Source organism: Vespula pensylvanica, chromosome 11 (genome assembly GCF_014466175.1).
Source record: "Vespula pensylvanica isolate Volc-1 chromosome 11, ASM1446617v1, whole genome shotgun sequence".
NCBI classification, from domain to species: domain Eukaryota; kingdom Metazoa; phylum Arthropoda; class Insecta; order Hymenoptera; family Vespidae; genus Vespula; species Vespula pensylvanica.
In genome coordinates this window covers 28,606-44,507 of record NC_057695.1, presented here as the reverse complement: position 1 = coordinate 44,507, position 15,902 = coordinate 28,606, and the positions used below count along the sequence as shown (strand labels likewise).

Genomic DNA, 15,902 nt, shown 5'->3' with positions numbered 1-15,902 from the left:
AAAAAAAAAAAAAAAAAAAAAAAAAAAGAAAGAAATTAATTATTCGATTGTACAAAAATAAATGATCTTATGATTGATCAATCATTTATAAATTTAAAATTATTCAAAATGAAAGAAAGTTGAATTCCATTCTGTTGTATCGACAATAGATAAAACATAAAGAATGGCAGCACTATAGTTCGTTTGTTGGTAGATTACGGTGGGGGTACTACGATCGCTCGAGCGTGGTCGGAGCCAATTGGTTGAGAGATTCCCGCCAATCAGCACTCTCCATCTGTCTATCCCAACGGATGCTAAACTTACCAACCACATCCGTCGTAGAGACATTATCGGGTAGATCGTCGTGAAGTAAACGTCTTCGTCGAACGGACCCTCGTCGTTCCGGCGTCTAAAAATGCGACACCTTTGCTCTTTTCTTTTCGTCCTGACGATTTCCTTCGTCACAGCGGAAGTCTACTTCGAGGAAAAGTTCACCGATGGTGAGTTTAACGTACGAACACAATCGGTTGTTGAAAAAAAAAAAAGAAAAAAAGAGAAAAGGAAAAGAAAAAGAAAAGAAGAACGACGCCTCCTATCTTTCTTCGTTCTCGTTGCTCATTTCCATTTCACATAAACGATCTTCTTCCTTAAGTGCAGCCTGGAAAAAACTCAACACCCACCATTTGCATCGTCTCTCCACAAGAACCACACCCTTCTAACTTTTCCTATTTGACTTTCGAGTTTTATGCTTTAAATAACCGGCCTTATGTCGATCGCACCAGTCCATTTCTCTCTCTCTCTCTATATGGATGGCAATTTTAAAAAGAATCTCTGTTTCACCTAATACGCACGAGAAAATCGTTCGAACTTTTCTCTTTATATTTTATTCATTTAACTCGTCATAGGTATATATTTGTACATAATTAATGATCTAACTGATCTAGGACTGATAAGATATTTCAATATTCCATATGATCCGTGCGTACGTGTCTCTGTTGGTCACAAATCATTTAGATGAATATCACTTTTATAGAAAATTGCCTCGTGGCATACGATCACGTAGTATACATTCGCTTTTATTTAGAATCATTAAATCAATTTCATTTATTTCAGAAAGGCTTAGATTAAAGATATATTTTTAAGTGTTTTATACATTATTAATTTCTAATGTATTCAAAAAAAAAAAAGAAAAAAGAAAAGAAAATAAACAAAACTGTGTAAATATTTTTAAATCCAAATAACAATATGCATTTTTAGTAATGTTTTGATTGTAAATTCTTATTTTGTTAATTAAACAAATAAAAAGTATATTTAGATATCATATCAATTATATTTCTATTTTTGAAGAATTCCGATTATTTTTTCAATGACTTTTTATTATATCACGTTATTAATTTTACGTATACAGATTCGTGGGAAAAGAATTGGGTATACTCTGAACACCCAGGAAAAGAGTTCGGAAAATTTGTTTTAAGTCATGGCAAATTTTGGAATGATCCAGAAAATGATAAAGGTATATTTCACAAACATTCTTTTAAATTTAATGTCAGATATTTAATACTTTGTTAGTATGTAAGTATATATAGATACAAATATTATTTTTTATAGGTATCCAAACGTCGCAAGATGCTAGGTTTTATGCTTTGAGCAAGAAATTTACACCATTTAGTAATAAAGATGAGAAACTTGTCATTCAATTTACCGTTAAACACGAACAAAATATTGATTGTGGAGGAGGATACGTGAAAGTATTTGATTGCAAATTGGAACAAAAAGATATGCATGGAGAAACACCATACGAAATCATGTTTGGTAAGAATTCATTAATAATAACAAAAGCCGAGCCTAAGAGTCACTGGTCAAATCATTATGTGGATGGCAAGTGCTATAGGAACTCGGAAAGTAATAGTCTTACTTATGCACTGGTATATCATTGTGGTATTCCAGTTACCAAAAAAAGATACAATTTTGTTTTTAGTATACTACTTTTGATATATATGCATAGATTTATTCACTTATTCTTTATAACAGTCTAAATTATTTTTCTACAGGACCTGATATTTGTGGACCGGGTACTAAAAAAGTTCACGTCATCTTCAGTTACAAAGGCAAAAATTTGTTAATTAACAAAGATATCAGATGCAAAGATGATGTTTACACACACTTGTACACCTTAATTGTTGAACCCAATAATACTTACAAGGTAATTAAAAGGTTATTTGTAATTTTTATATAAAAGAAAAAACGAGCCTAGAGTCACAAATCCTTGATAAATATAGTAAAGGATAGGTGCTATAGGATCTCGAAAAGAAAAGATTATCATGCTTGATTATTATACATAAGTTTTTAATTGCTTATTGTATTTAAATAGCAAAGGTCGACATTCATTATTAATTATATGAAATATTATTTTGCATAGATTTTTTGGATCTTGTCAAATAATTCATGTTTCATGTATTACATTTTACATTAGGTTCTAATCGATAATGAAGAAGTAGAATCTGGAGAATTAGAAGCTGATTGGGATTTCTTGCCACCAAAGAAAATTAAAGATCCTTCGCAAAGTAAACCTGAAGATTGGGATGATAAACCCACTATTCCTGATCCTTCTGACACAAAGCCAGAAGATTGGGACAAACCTGAACACATTCCTGATCCAGAGGCTACTAAGCCAAAAGATTGGGATGATGAAATGGATGGAGAATGGGAAGCTCCTATGATCGACAATCCTGAATACAAGGGCGAATGGAAACCAAAACAAATTGACAATCCTAACTACAAAGGACCTTGGGTTCATCCCGAAATCGATAATCCAGAATATGTTCCTGATCCTAACCTATACTTGAGAAAAGAGATATGTAGTATTGGATTTGATCTCTGGCAAGTTAAATCTGGCACAATCTTCGATAATGTTTTGATTACAAATAATCCAGAAACAGCTCGTACATTCGGTGAAGAAGTTTGGAAACCCACTATTGTAAGTAATATGCCATTTATATTATTTAATTATAAAAAAATGAGAATAAATTGTGATGATCCCTATAATAGATCTGATTTAAATGAAAGACAAATAACTGGAATTCCTCGTTACTGATTATATATGTCATTAATTGAGAAAATTGTTATTTCTTATATTTTTAATTAACAAATGCTTATCCGTATATTATAGGAAGGTGAAAAGAAAATGAAAGAAGCACTAGATGAGGAAGAAAGGAAACAGAGAGAGAAGGAAACTAAAGAATCTGAGGATAGTAAGGATGAAGATGAAGATGAAGATGCTGATGAGGAAGATAATACCGTTCCAGATGTAGAGGTATGTAATATAAAATAATACTATTAAAATATTTACCGTTTGTAAACAAGCTCTTTTGTTATTTGTGCGTAATTATGAATATATTATATGATGAAAAAAACCATTTCCTGATTACCTCTGAAAGATAGAAAGGTGGAATTCCTCGTTACTGAAAAAATATCATTTTTATTATATCAATTATCATTATTTCTATTATTTAAATTAATTAAACTTACTTTTTTCACTTTTTCAGGAACATGATGAATTGTAAATATTTGTGTTGGTTGACACAAACATAGACTGTATTCCAGGAGCTGTGTGGCTGCGACGTGCACTAACTCCCACGGGCACAAAATTATTCTTAAAAAGAAATTTTCATAATATAACACACAAATTGGGTGCTCTGCGGTAATTTATACTTCATTCTAATCAGATGAAACTTCCCATTATACTTTAGAACATCAAAGGATGATTTTTGTGGACATTAAAAGTCGGAAAGTCTTTTGTCTTCATAAAATCGTGAAGTATTACGTATCTTGTGCAAATAGTCAGTGCTGTGTTGCCTAAGGTACACTGTACTTAAAAACTGTGAAATAGAAATTTGTATATTTGTCTCGTGTCCTTCAACGGCACAGCTCCATAAAAGACGCTAAGTTGTTCCGTTTTTGTTTGTCAAGTGTTTTTATATACATTAAAAGTAATTGAGATGTAATTTAACGATGCTATATTATATATATATATACATAAATACATACATATATATATATATAAATATATATATATTATTTCATTTACGTACAGTGTACGCATAATAAAACTCGCTCCAATTAAAAAGTAAGAGTGTTGGATGTGTGCAAACATGACTGAATGATATTTGGTATGATTATGTATCAAAGGCAACAACCAATAACCATGTAATAAAAAACAAATAAATAAGACTTTTCTAGATGTGATTTGACTATTTATTCTTAAAAATTGTTTGTTATATAGTATCATGAAAATTTTATGTTATAAATTACAATAAATATACTTATATATTATTACGTCTTCCTTTTATTATTTATCAACTATTATTTAAGATTACAAATATCGTTACTAGAGTTTAAACGGAACAATATTTTTTTAGATAATAATTATGTGTAAAATACCTTATAATTTCAGAATTATAGCATTCCATTAAATTACGGTAAATAGCGATCATGATGTTATAGGTATTGTATATAATGTCTCATGTGCTCCAAGTTGTTGTGTTAACCAATCGAGACCTTGTGTAGCTCCACCAATATTTGTAATTACAGATGATCCCTGAATATGCCAAGCTCTTCCACAACAAAGTTTTTGTAAGCATAAAATATCTGTCAGTTCTTCTACGCTTGCACATTCTGGTAAATCCTAAGAATAAAATATTAGCAAATAAAAATAATAGAAAAAACTCTCCATCATATATTGTACATTTTAGTGATAAATGTCTTCAAATTTTCTACCTGTTTGTTAGCATATATCAGAAACAAAGCATCTTTCAGTTCTTTTTCATTTACAATTTTAGATAATTCGTTTTGAGCTTCTTCAAAACGAGATCGATCGCTAGCATCGACCACAAAAATAACAGCTTGTGTTTTGTGATAATAATGTTTCCATAATGGTCTGAATTTATTTTGCCCACCTACATCCCAAAGTGTAAATACAAGGTTTTCATATTCCAGACTCTCTACATTAAATCCAATAGTTGAAATTGGAGGTCCTGAAAGAGTAATGCCTCTCATTGCAGAAAGTATACTAGTTTTTCCTGCACCATCCAAACCTAAGATTACTGCCCTCATATCAATTTTCGTACCTATATGTACTCGATTGTCCTGTTAAGAATATTAAAATAAATGATATATTATTATGAAAAAAACGTGAGATCATGTGACTATCTACAATATATCGTACAAACCCTGCTAAATATAATAGGTATGGAAGATTCAGGTTTAAGAAAATCAGGTCCTAACTGAGCATAATGTTGCTGTTGCTTTTCTAATGTGGCCAAGACTTCTTTAACTTTTTCTGCACTACTCAATAATTTCCAATCTTCAGAATCTAAAATACTTTCACACTGAATACAAACACCTGCTACTTGTGATCTTGTTATTGTCAAATCTTTTTGTTGTTGTCTCAAAGCACATAATCTACTACGAGTCTCTGTATCTATACAAGTTAATGCTGCCTTCTCTTGCTCTGCTAATAGTGCTCTTAGCTCTTCAAAATGTTGACGTACCCTTTGTCTTGCATCTTCGATTGCCCAACCTTCTAATTCTTGTATGACAGTTTCTAATAAACAGGGCATTAAGGAACAAGATACTTTCTATTGGTTTAAATTAAATAAAGAGGGTAAAATATGAGATACCTATTTTTTGTGCTGTATCTCTCATACTTTCCATAAACTGAGTCATCTTCTGTAAAGCTGCTATTACTGATTTTCTGATATTTTCAGCTTCCACTTCCACCAATGCTGGCTACAATTAGAAATATAGGTAGAATATTGCTAAGAAATCTAACAATATAAATGGGTTTACCTTATGTGTACTATGTCTGCCATAATCTTTGCACAAATAACACATCAAAGAATTGTAACAACCTTGTTGAGTACAGGTAAATTTAGCTACATGTGTTGTATGTACCGGACACTTAGGTTTCTCACGTGGTTTTTCTGATAAAGGTACACGTCTGTGTTTACCAAGTGTCCTTGATGAATGAGTAGTGGTATCACAAACTTCGCATAAATGAGTAGTACATACTGTACAATAAAGTACAGCCATATGACTTTCATCTTCATCACATGATTGATTAGATTGAAGCCTTTCTCTTTCCAATATAAAAGCTTTATCATTGTTAGACTGTTCCAATTTTTCAAGAAGTTCAATCAATGCAAAATTTTTCTTTAGACTAAAAATACCAGTCTTATTTATTTCAGTTGGTTGTCTATCGAATGGACAGAGAAGAAATTGCTGATTTAACATGCAAGGCCTTAATCGTAATAGACAAGAATGACATACAGTATGACCACAATGTAACAATCGTGGTACCTTTATACCATCTACAGTAAAAACTTCTTCACAAACACGACATTCTAAAACCTGTTAACAAATATTGTTTTATAGGTAAACAACCAGTTAAGAGATATTTAAATAATTTGCTTACATTTGATTTTGTAGTGTTTTTAAGCGAACGTTCGAAATAATCACCCAATTTATTTACGTCTTCGGTCATAGTTAAATATTATTATTACTGCATATATTTTACACTATTTTCTGCAAACGTTGTTTACTTTAATATTTATTATATATATATATATATTTTTTTTTTTTTAATACATGGGAGAAATGTATTAAAATTTTGACGTTATGTTGATTGAATATTACAATTTTTATACAGTATTCAAGTAATGTGCAATAAAATATAACATTATTTATTCTTCTTATATATTAGTTTTCGTTATATAAATCCAATATATGTATCACATTTGGAATTGTATTTTTTCTTCTCTTTTTTTTATAATACAAAAGAGGAAGAGACATCTGTACTTCAACACGAGAGTAACTATTGTATAGTAATGTCTAATATTTTAATATTACGACAGTGGCGCCACGCTTTCATGTTGTTTTTATGTATATTTATTGATATTTAAATTAAATTATAGAGGATTAAATGTATTCTTTATAATATTTTATAAAATATTCAATTTACTTTATTCTTTTTACTTGTGTTTTTTTAATGTATAATTTATTTTATTAAATAGTAGAAGAAATGGAATATACTCTAGAAGATACCTATGAAGATTTAACAGATTTGCAAGTACAAATGCGAAAAGAAATTGAAGATATAGCAAATATGCTACAAAATAATGAAGTTACTGCTTTGAAAGAATCATGCACATCAGAAGAAGTGAAAATGAAGCAACACAAGATGGCTTATAATATATTGAAACACATTCCAAAAGTACCACCAAAAGATTATCCCATTCCTAAAACAATTGATATTCGTATAGATACATTAAATGACTTAGAAAAAGAAATTTTAAATGCACAAAGTCTTTTAGAAAAAACGCAAGAACAATTGCAGAGTATCGAAAAGGATATTACTTAGTAAGAAATTTGATTAAATATAAAACAAGGTATATAAAATAATAATAATGTTACGATATATTGTTACAGTTTAGAAAATAAAAAGAATGGTTTTAATAAGATGCGTGAAATGTATTTAGTTTCTGTACAAACATTAGAAAATAAAACATATGATCATGAACTTCGCATGTCTAAAAGATTATTTCAGGATACAAGGCAAGATTTGGTAAATACAATTATTTTTATATTGATTTTGTTTAAAAGAATATACGTTAATTATACTTCCTTTTTTTTTAGCATAACGTAGTAGAGATATTGTTTCCAGAAAATGACCAATTTTCAGATCTTCTATCGGTAAGTAACGTAATATCTATTATTTTCAAAGTATTTTTATTGTATAAAAATATGAAATTATACTATGTTTAGACATTGGTATCTGCATATACAAAAGGTGGTGATGATATTTATGTGGATGTAATTCCAGAAACATTAGATGCTGTAAAATTTTTAGTGGAAGCAGATATTATTGCATATCACCCTAATGATAAAAATAGAATTAAAATGGTAGAATTACTATGAAACAATTAATTCATTTATGTATTACTTTTTATACAATATGACATAATATCTTAATCTAAACTATTTTTTTACATTTAATATTATCAGAGATATCAAATGTTAAATAAATACAAAACAAAATAAATATACTACGATAAAAAAAAAATCTAAATACAATTACAAATCTAACATTAATCTACCACATAAAAGGAGCTCTTTCTCTTAATATTCTGACTCCAATACGTTCCCATTCTTGTCTGCCAATCCATAATTCCTGTGCAGATTCCAAACAACTTAAAATTGCAGCACCTTTCCATGCAGTCATACCTGGATCCATTTCTTTTGGTTGTGTAATAATATCTAATTGCTCTGCGATTATTAATTGTAATTATAATTTGTAATATATTTTTATAAAATAAAGAATATATTTCTCTTTTATAAAAAGTATTTGTTTATGTTACCAGCTCTGTACATATAAGGAATTTGAAGAGATATACGATTATGAAGCCACATGCCAATTCCTTGAAATTTCATTCCAGATCCAACAACAAGAATGCAGCTATACATTTTTCTTTTTAAATCTTCTGTAGCTGAAAAGAAAATAGTTATTTATAAATGCTGTGAAAAATTTGTACATTTATTTTAAAATCTGAATTAAATTAAATTTTACATACGACAACGATCAATGCTTTGCAATATAGCATGGTCGAGCCCAAGAAGTTGTTGTGGGCCTACCACAAAATCTCTTGGAGCATCAAGATCTCTATTAGATAAAGCAATTGGAGCAGAATCTACAGCATCTACAACAACTTCTTCTTCACCTGCTGCAGTTGGTGCAACCACTTCTTCTTGCATCTCTAATGCTTGCTCTAAATTTTCTTTCATACCTCTCCTCTACAAAATTGTATAAATATAATATAATTATATAGAATATAATTAAATATATTTTATGTATTTTCATATATTTTTACACTAGTTTCTCGCAAATAATTTTCATCATGCGGATCTTCTGGATCACCCATGGATCGTTTTTGAATATGTACATTATGCGTGCCTGTAACTTTAAACAATTCTGGTTGAAATAAACTTAGAGGTGCCACTAAACATTCATCTCCAACCTGTAAATATATATATACATATATTTATTCAACATTACTCATGATAAATAAATTGACGCAATGTAGAAAAAATATATTACTTGCAACGTATATTTTTCCGTTTGCTTTTTAGGTTTTCTGACAATAAATGTTTTTTCTTGAGATCCACAAACATTTAAATCAACATGGCAAAAATCTTTTTTCAATTGATTTAAGAGTAATGCATCCAATTTATCAGATGGATCACAAGTCTTGTATGGAAATGCACACTTTTGAAGTAGCCAAAGAAAAGTCAGAGTTATATCTCCACCACCATAATCCATACGTACACGTGTGTTTCTATGAGAAATTCCATCTTCAACACAAGAAACAGACGTTTTTTGATCACCAACATCTACAACACAGGCATAGCCTAAACCTGCTCCAAATGTAGCTGCTACATGATCCTGGTAAAAATAATAATTACTTTAAAAATAATTATTATTTTTATTTCTTATAAATTTAAATATTATATCTTATTTTATACAACGAACTTGTAAAAGAAAGCAGCCTCCAAAACCAATTTCACAAAGCATTAATGTAGTTAATTCTCTTAAATAATGTCTGTTGTAAATATCTGGTATTACAAGTACTGCTCGATAATGTTTTAAATCTCTCAGAGGTATATCCATTTTTTCAGTAAGTACATATTCCCAGATTGTTTTTAAATCTGCCATAACTGCTTTTAAACTTCCACCAGGACCAGAATGAATATTGAGTTCACCTCTTTTATATGGAAAATGTATATTGAAATTATCTTCTGGATTTAAAGAAAGTATATCATCTCCCACAATGATATCTTTATCCATCTTTACCCATTCTGCTCTGGATGGGGACAGTATTTCTGGATTAGATCTACGATTAAAAGCTGCTATTTGTTGTGGAGGTGTAGCATATCTTCTCCTACCATCTGATTGTAAACAAGACTGCAATGTATGAGAAACCTGAAGACGTGACTCTTCCATTGCTTGTGTTAATTCCTTTGTCTACTAGAAACAAGTAAAGATAATTTTGATTAACTTACCTAATCGTGAATTAAAAAATAAAAAAGCAGCTTACTCGAGGGATAACAACTGGTAAAAAACCATCTTTATATTCAACTCCACCTGATAATCGTCTTCTAGCAACAGCATTTAATAATGTGCAAGGATTTAAATCAGAAGCACGACCCATACGAAGATACATAGAACCAGGATGTATTATAATAATAGTTTGTGCTTGTATTTGCTGAATATAAAAAAGATATACATATAAATATCAATTAAAAGTGTAATACAAATAATAACCTCAATGGAAAATAATTATTCATTACTTCGGCGCAAGATTCTTGAAATACAGGCATTATTGTAATTTAAAGTCTATTTCAATAATCAATATATTTAATATTTAATTTGCTTAATATAATAAAAATATTATATAAAATGATATTTGCATTAAAATTTAAGTTATGGCTTTGCAAAGATCAAAGCAAGGATTTGAATTGTATTCGCAGCCATAATAGATGGCACTGCTACCATTGAGTCTGTTATAATATGCAATTATTATTAAAGTAGAATGTAGTTGAATTACGAAGAGCGTTTCTCGAGGATTCTAATTCGTTATACAACAAAATTGATTGGTTTTTATTACATTTTATAAAACTGTGATTTTAAGAAATAAATTCAAGATAAATACAATAGTAATTTTTGTATCTTAAGTATAGTAAAAAATCAGTGCATGTATGTGGTAACCCTGTATAGACGATCAGTAGCAGCTAGCAGCTGGCAGTTACAACGATGTCTGTTGTGGAGAAAATACAGCATTGTCAGCGAAATATTAAAAAATGTTGCGATAACGAAGATAAGGTCAGTATTAATAATTATTATTGTTATTATTATTATCAATAATAAATAAGAGAAAAAATTGCAATATAAAAATAAATAATTTTTAATTATAAACGTAAAAATATAATAACCTATGAGATTTGAAAGGAGAATAAATTTAATACGTCATAGTTTTTTTATCATGATAACACTATATTTTGAAAACAATATATTTCTATAGAATTGCTTTCAAATGAGTTCCTAATAAAATTAAGATACACCTAAGTTATATTTGTGTATTTAGTCTTATACATATGTATAGGGGTATACATTTAAATTAAGTGATCAGTATAACAAAAAAATGAGTCCTGTGTGTAATAGTTCTAATGCAATAATATTTTACACTTTATTTGCATTATACCAGTACAGTTTTTTGCTATATATATATACACGCGCGCGCGCGCGCACACACACCACATAATATACACACACACAACACATACGAATAACTTATTGTATATACATTTATGTATAACTTCAGATAAAGCTAAACATTGTTTACTAACCAAAAAAAAAACGTAAATATTGATGTGTATTATTTTTAAAAATAATTTATGTAAATTAATATTTCCACATGTTTTATATAAAAACAAAATTTACTTTTTTCACTTTTTTCTGTAACTATTTATTATAGATGCTGCATTATATTCAAAGATTATATACGTTACCAGTAACAGTGCAACATCTTCAAGATACAGGAGTAGGTCGTACTGTTAATGCTTTAAGAAAATATGAAGGTGGTGTAGGAGATGCTGCTAAAGCTTTAGTAGCAAAGTGGAAAGCTATGGTTGCTGACGAAGAAACTAGTGATGGTGAAGACGAAGATGAAGCTTGCGTTCCTGATGCTCCTGAAAGTTATGATAGTCCGGAATCCCCAAAATTAAAGGAAAAACAGAAAGCTGACAGTACAATGAAAATATCAAGGTATTATTTAATTTAAGATATTTTTATATAAACTAAAACTAAGAATAGGTATTATGAAATTATAAAGTACAAATTAAAAATATATAAAGTAATATGTAATGTAAATGCTTTAGACGCAAAAGTGATAGTTCGAAACATAGATCTCAACAAAAACCAGAAAAAAATTATGTATCAGAGCATAATTCAAAACATTCTAGTAAATCAGATATAAAAGTAAAATCTGAAAATGAATCTAATATAAATAAAGAATCATCAAAACATTTAAAAAATGAATCACAAAAAGAAAAACATGATAAAAGTCATAGTTCTAAGCATGAATCAAAACAAGAAAAACGACTTAATTCCAATGATATAAAGAATAGCAGTTCTACGCATTTAAAAAAATCTAGTGATAAATTATCGCATAACAGTAAATTAGACAGTAATACAGGTGACAATGAAGAGAGTAATAAAAAAAGAAAATTAGATAGTTCCAATAGTGGAAGAAAGAAAAGTAAACGAAGGAAACATTCTGAAAATGAAAGTGAAGAAGATAGATCTATTTATCATGCAGAAAAACAGAGTACTGATGAATTTGAAACTGAACTAAATAAAAAAACAGAAGTCTTGTCAAAGCAGGATGTCTTAAATAAAGTTGAATCTAAAAGTGAAAAAAATAAATCCCGTGAGAAAGGAAAACAAAGTTCTAGTAAAGAGGAAAAAGTTCATAACGACAAAAACAAAAAGAAATCAGATGAAAATAGAGAAAAACAAAAAACAAAGGACAGTCATCATTCTAATAAAAGTTCTACATCAAAAAGCCATCATAGTTCTAGTAATAAAGATCATGTTAAAGATAAGGATAAAACTAAAAGAAAAGAGAGCGAAGAAAAAAAACATAAGCATCAGAGTAAAAATAGTTCTGATACGAAAGAAACCAAATCTGGTTTTAAGGAAACAAAGGAAAAAGTTAAAATCAAACAAGAAATCAATGGGGATGAAGGAATCGACTGTAACTCTGGTCGGTTTATATATATATATAAGTATATATGTATATATATGACATATGTTTATATTTTGAAACTTTATGTATTCTTTTGATAGGTGCAAGTTTTGCAGAAGCTCTTGGAATGTGTACAGTTGCACCTTCGTTAAGAAAACGTCATAATAACTCTCCCAATTTAAGTTCTGCAAAAGTTATTAAGTTAGAAACAAATATATCATCTACATTAAACAACAAAAAACAATCTTCTGTAAAAAACGAGCCTACAAGCAGTGACAGTTTACATGTAAGTTATTTTGATATTCCATAAAATATATAATATTTAATGATTACATTCAATATGTTTAAAAAAAAAAAAAAGATTCCAACAAAATTATTTTACAAAACATGATTAATTTTTGATGTTCATAAAAATTTTTATTTGCAGCCATTGTCCCTTTTATCGCCAAATGTAAAATTAGAGCCATTAAGTGTGAACCTGGCATCTACATTACCTGAAATAAGTCCTAATTATAAACCACTGCCATACATTAATCCTGTACATCGTAAAGAAGAAGATAAGGTTCTTAGTGATGTGATTCATGTTAAAAACCAAAGGTAATATAATAATAAATCCAGTTATGCAAGGTAAAAAAAGTTGATAGAGAGCAAAGTTGTATTTTATCATATATATATATATATATATTTTTTTTTTAGGACCAAAGTGTACTCTGGAAATAAAACTGGTTATACAAGTGTACCTTCTCTTTATGAAATTTGCATAAGAGTATTGATAGAAAATATTGATGGTAAGTTTATATATATATACCTTAAATACTTTATTTATAGTAGCTCTTTAATACTTTACCTATTTATATAGTATATATATATACATACATATAATTTTATTATACAGCACTTGAATTTACTGGTGGTGTTCCATATGACATAATAAAGCCAGTGTTAGAACGAGCTACACCAGATCAATTATTTATGTTAGAACATTATAATCCTTATCTGATAGATGATACAGATGCTTTATGGCAATTTCATTGTAACCGGGAATTCAGAAATAAACAGAGAGAAGAAATGGAAACATGGCGTGAGATGTATATGGTATAAACATTTATATAGTTTATTTCATATTTCAATAAGACAAAATAATTTATTATATTACTTATAAAATAATAATAATAATAATTTAATCTTTCTTTTTAATTAGCGTTGTTTGGATGAGAGAGAGGCAAAACTGAAAACATTAACAGCCAATATAAAGCAGTCTATAGATAAAACTGTACCATTACGATCAACTAAACTTGCATATGTTGATAATGTTGTTAAGCCTCCTAGAAATGTTTTAAAAAAACAAGCTAAGTATGGGACAGCTAATTCAGTTCCTACGTCTACATCTGATTTGAAAAAAAAATTGATTATCGGCGGTGGACCTACTGCAGCAACTAATATATCTGTACCACCACCTCCAATGAATCGAGTTAAATCATCTTGTAAGTAAATTATATATGAAAACATTTGTATATTATAGTTAATAACAATCCGATAATAATGTTTTTTATTTTTAAATAATATTTTTTATTTTTATTTTCATTTATTCCATTAAAGCGGCCATGACAAAGAAGACAAAAGCACCTCTTATGGCGAAAGCTTTACAATTAATAAAAGGGCGTTACAAACGGTAGTTTGTATAAACATTTGTATGTATATTCTAACTATAATGTATAGACAATGTTTCCACTATGTCATATTTTTTTAAATTATGTTGTGATATGAGTAATATACTTGTATCTCGAGAAAAAATATGTTACAAGATTATTTTACATTTATATTTTGGTAATATTAATTCTTAATTTATACATATATAAATATATGTATATGTATCTTTATAGAAGCATCAGCATTTAAGAGAATTATTGAAAAAAAAAGCAGAAAGAAAATTGTTAGAAAATCATGATCTACTTGATTGTATTAGTAAAATGTTAATTTGGCTGCATATAATAATGTATAACTGTTTTTAAAAATTTATTTGCTTCCACATTTTAGTATGTGTTTTGTACTAAATATAAATGTTTGTTTTGTGACATTAAAACGGAGACGTGCAAATTTTTAGTTTAAAAAGAAATGAAACTGAAATTGAAATTTTCCTATTACTGCTATTTAATTGTTTTCATTTAAACATAGTTCTTTGTCCGATAATTTAGATGAGAAATACATATACAAATCGATAATTTCTAAACGAACACAGTAAAATCGTGGCTGTGAAAATGTAATGATGATAAAAAAAAAAAAAAAAAAAAAAAAAAAAAGAAAGAAAAAAAAAACAAAAAATATAATAAGCTATTGGCTTAATGAGCTAACTTTGTACGTCTCTGCACTAAATCATCCTAAATATGTGATCAAATTTTAATTCACTATTAGTTTTAATGATAAAAATCCTATGAATGAATTGACAAATGTGTTTGGATATGATTTAAGTTAATATAAAAGAATAATTCTTAAGAAGTATGTGGTCACATTTTAATGTTTCAATATTTTAATTTTAATGCTTTAATGTCTAATTTAGATGTTTTTAAATGTGGATTAACTTCAATGTATCAGTTTCCCATTCAATATCCAATTGAGTTGTATCAACTTAAAATTCCAAAGTTTTATTTAAATTGAATAGAATAATTCATTTAAATATGCTTAATATTAAGCAATTTAAATTTAACATTAGGAATCAAATATCATAATTATGAGTTTTTCTTGATATATGTATCTCCAATATTTGTAAAATCATTGTTTTGCAATCATATATAGAATCATTGCACATATTATAGACTATATCTAATTTTAATAAATATATAAAAAACGATATTTGAGATTGAGAAGAATACGAATAGTTGCCACTCTAATCAACCACCATGTTATTATAGATCATTGAAAATTTATGTTAATAATTAATGAAATGTTAGTGTTCCTACAATTAATTTTAAAGTTATTACCTCTTGTATATATAATATTATTATAAAATTAAACTATACATTTCTTAATAATTTCATCCGTATCATAAAAAATGGATTGTAACGACAT

The 15,902-nt window shown here is 28.3% G+C and overlaps 5 protein-coding genes across 8 annotated transcripts; 3 read left to right on the top strand and 2 right to left on the bottom strand.

Annotated features, from left to right (window-relative positions):
* Positions 1-314: 314 nt before the first annotated feature.
* On the top strand, positions 315-4,219 carry LOC122633192 (calreticulin). The gene is made up of 7 exons (XM_043820827.1): positions 315-479; positions 1,388-1,492; positions 1,588-1,791; positions 2,031-2,182; positions 2,453-2,956; positions 3,149-3,292; positions 3,525-4,219. The coding sequence occupies exons 1-7, from the start codon at positions 395-397 to the stop codon at positions 3,540-3,542; spliced, it is 1,212 nt and encodes a 403-aa protein (XP_043676762.1). The 5' UTR covers positions 315-394; the 3' UTR covers positions 3,543-4,219.
* Positions 4,220-4,306: 87 nt separating this feature from the next.
* Positions 4,307-6,826, bottom strand: LOC122633191 (E3 ubiquitin-protein ligase TRIM23-like). The gene is made up of 6 exons (XM_043820826.1): positions 6,452-6,826; positions 5,827-6,387; positions 5,658-5,766; positions 5,208-5,581; positions 4,756-5,124; positions 4,307-4,663 (listed from the first exon to the last, which is right to left on the bottom strand). Exons 1-6 carry the CDS (start codon positions 6,518-6,520, stop codon positions 4,469-4,471), a joined length of 1,677 nt encoding a protein of 558 aa, XP_043676761.1. The 5' UTR covers positions 6,521-6,826; the 3' UTR covers positions 4,307-4,468.
* Positions 6,827-6,889: 63 nt separating this feature from the next.
* Positions 6,890-7,953, top strand: LOC122633193. 2 transcript variants are annotated; one of them, XM_043820829.1, is made up of 5 exons: positions 6,890-6,960; positions 7,050-7,395; positions 7,465-7,600; positions 7,672-7,728; positions 7,801-7,953. In XM_043820829.1, the coding sequence occupies exons 2-5, from the start codon at positions 7,058-7,060 to the stop codon at positions 7,951-7,953; spliced, it is 684 nt and encodes a 227-aa protein (XP_043676764.1). In that variant the 5' UTR covers positions 6,890-6,960; positions 7,050-7,057. The 2 variants fall into 2 exon arrangements, with proteins under 2 accessions (XP_043676764.1, XP_043676763.1); XM_043820828.1 differs by having other exon boundaries at positions 6,903-6,918.
* On the bottom strand, positions 7,945-10,580 carry LOC122633190 (actin-related protein 8). 3 transcript variants are annotated; one of them, XM_043820824.1, is made up of 8 exons: positions 10,381-10,580; positions 10,128-10,295; positions 9,563-10,054; positions 9,131-9,475; positions 8,904-9,050; positions 8,607-8,826; positions 8,394-8,516; positions 7,945-8,301 (listed from the first exon to the last, which is right to left on the bottom strand). In XM_043820824.1, the coding sequence occupies exons 1-8, from the start codon at positions 10,408-10,410 to the stop codon at positions 8,129-8,131; spliced, it is 1,698 nt and encodes a 565-aa protein (XP_043676759.1). In that variant the 5' UTR covers positions 10,411-10,580; the 3' UTR covers positions 7,945-8,128. The 3 variants fall into 3 exon arrangements, with proteins under 3 accessions (XP_043676759.1, XP_043676758.1, XP_043676760.1); XM_043820823.1 differs by having other exon boundaries at positions 8,394-8,522; positions 10,381-10,576; XM_043820825.1 differs by lacking the exon at positions 10,381-10,580 and having other exon boundaries at positions 8,394-8,522; positions 9,563-10,057; positions 10,128-10,270.
* Positions 10,581-10,690: 110 nt separating this feature from the next.
* On the top strand, positions 10,691-14,986 carry LOC122633188 (transcription elongation factor B polypeptide 3). The gene is made up of 9 exons (XM_043820818.1): positions 10,691-10,912; positions 11,565-11,854; positions 11,968-12,854; positions 12,938-13,122; positions 13,264-13,433; positions 13,533-13,624; positions 13,732-13,931; positions 14,038-14,320; positions 14,436-14,986. Exons 1-9 carry the CDS (start codon positions 10,844-10,846, stop codon positions 14,510-14,512), a joined length of 2,253 nt encoding a protein of 750 aa, XP_043676753.1. The 5' UTR covers positions 10,691-10,843; the 3' UTR covers positions 14,513-14,986.
* The last annotated feature ends 916 nt before the right edge of the window (positions 14,987-15,902 follow it).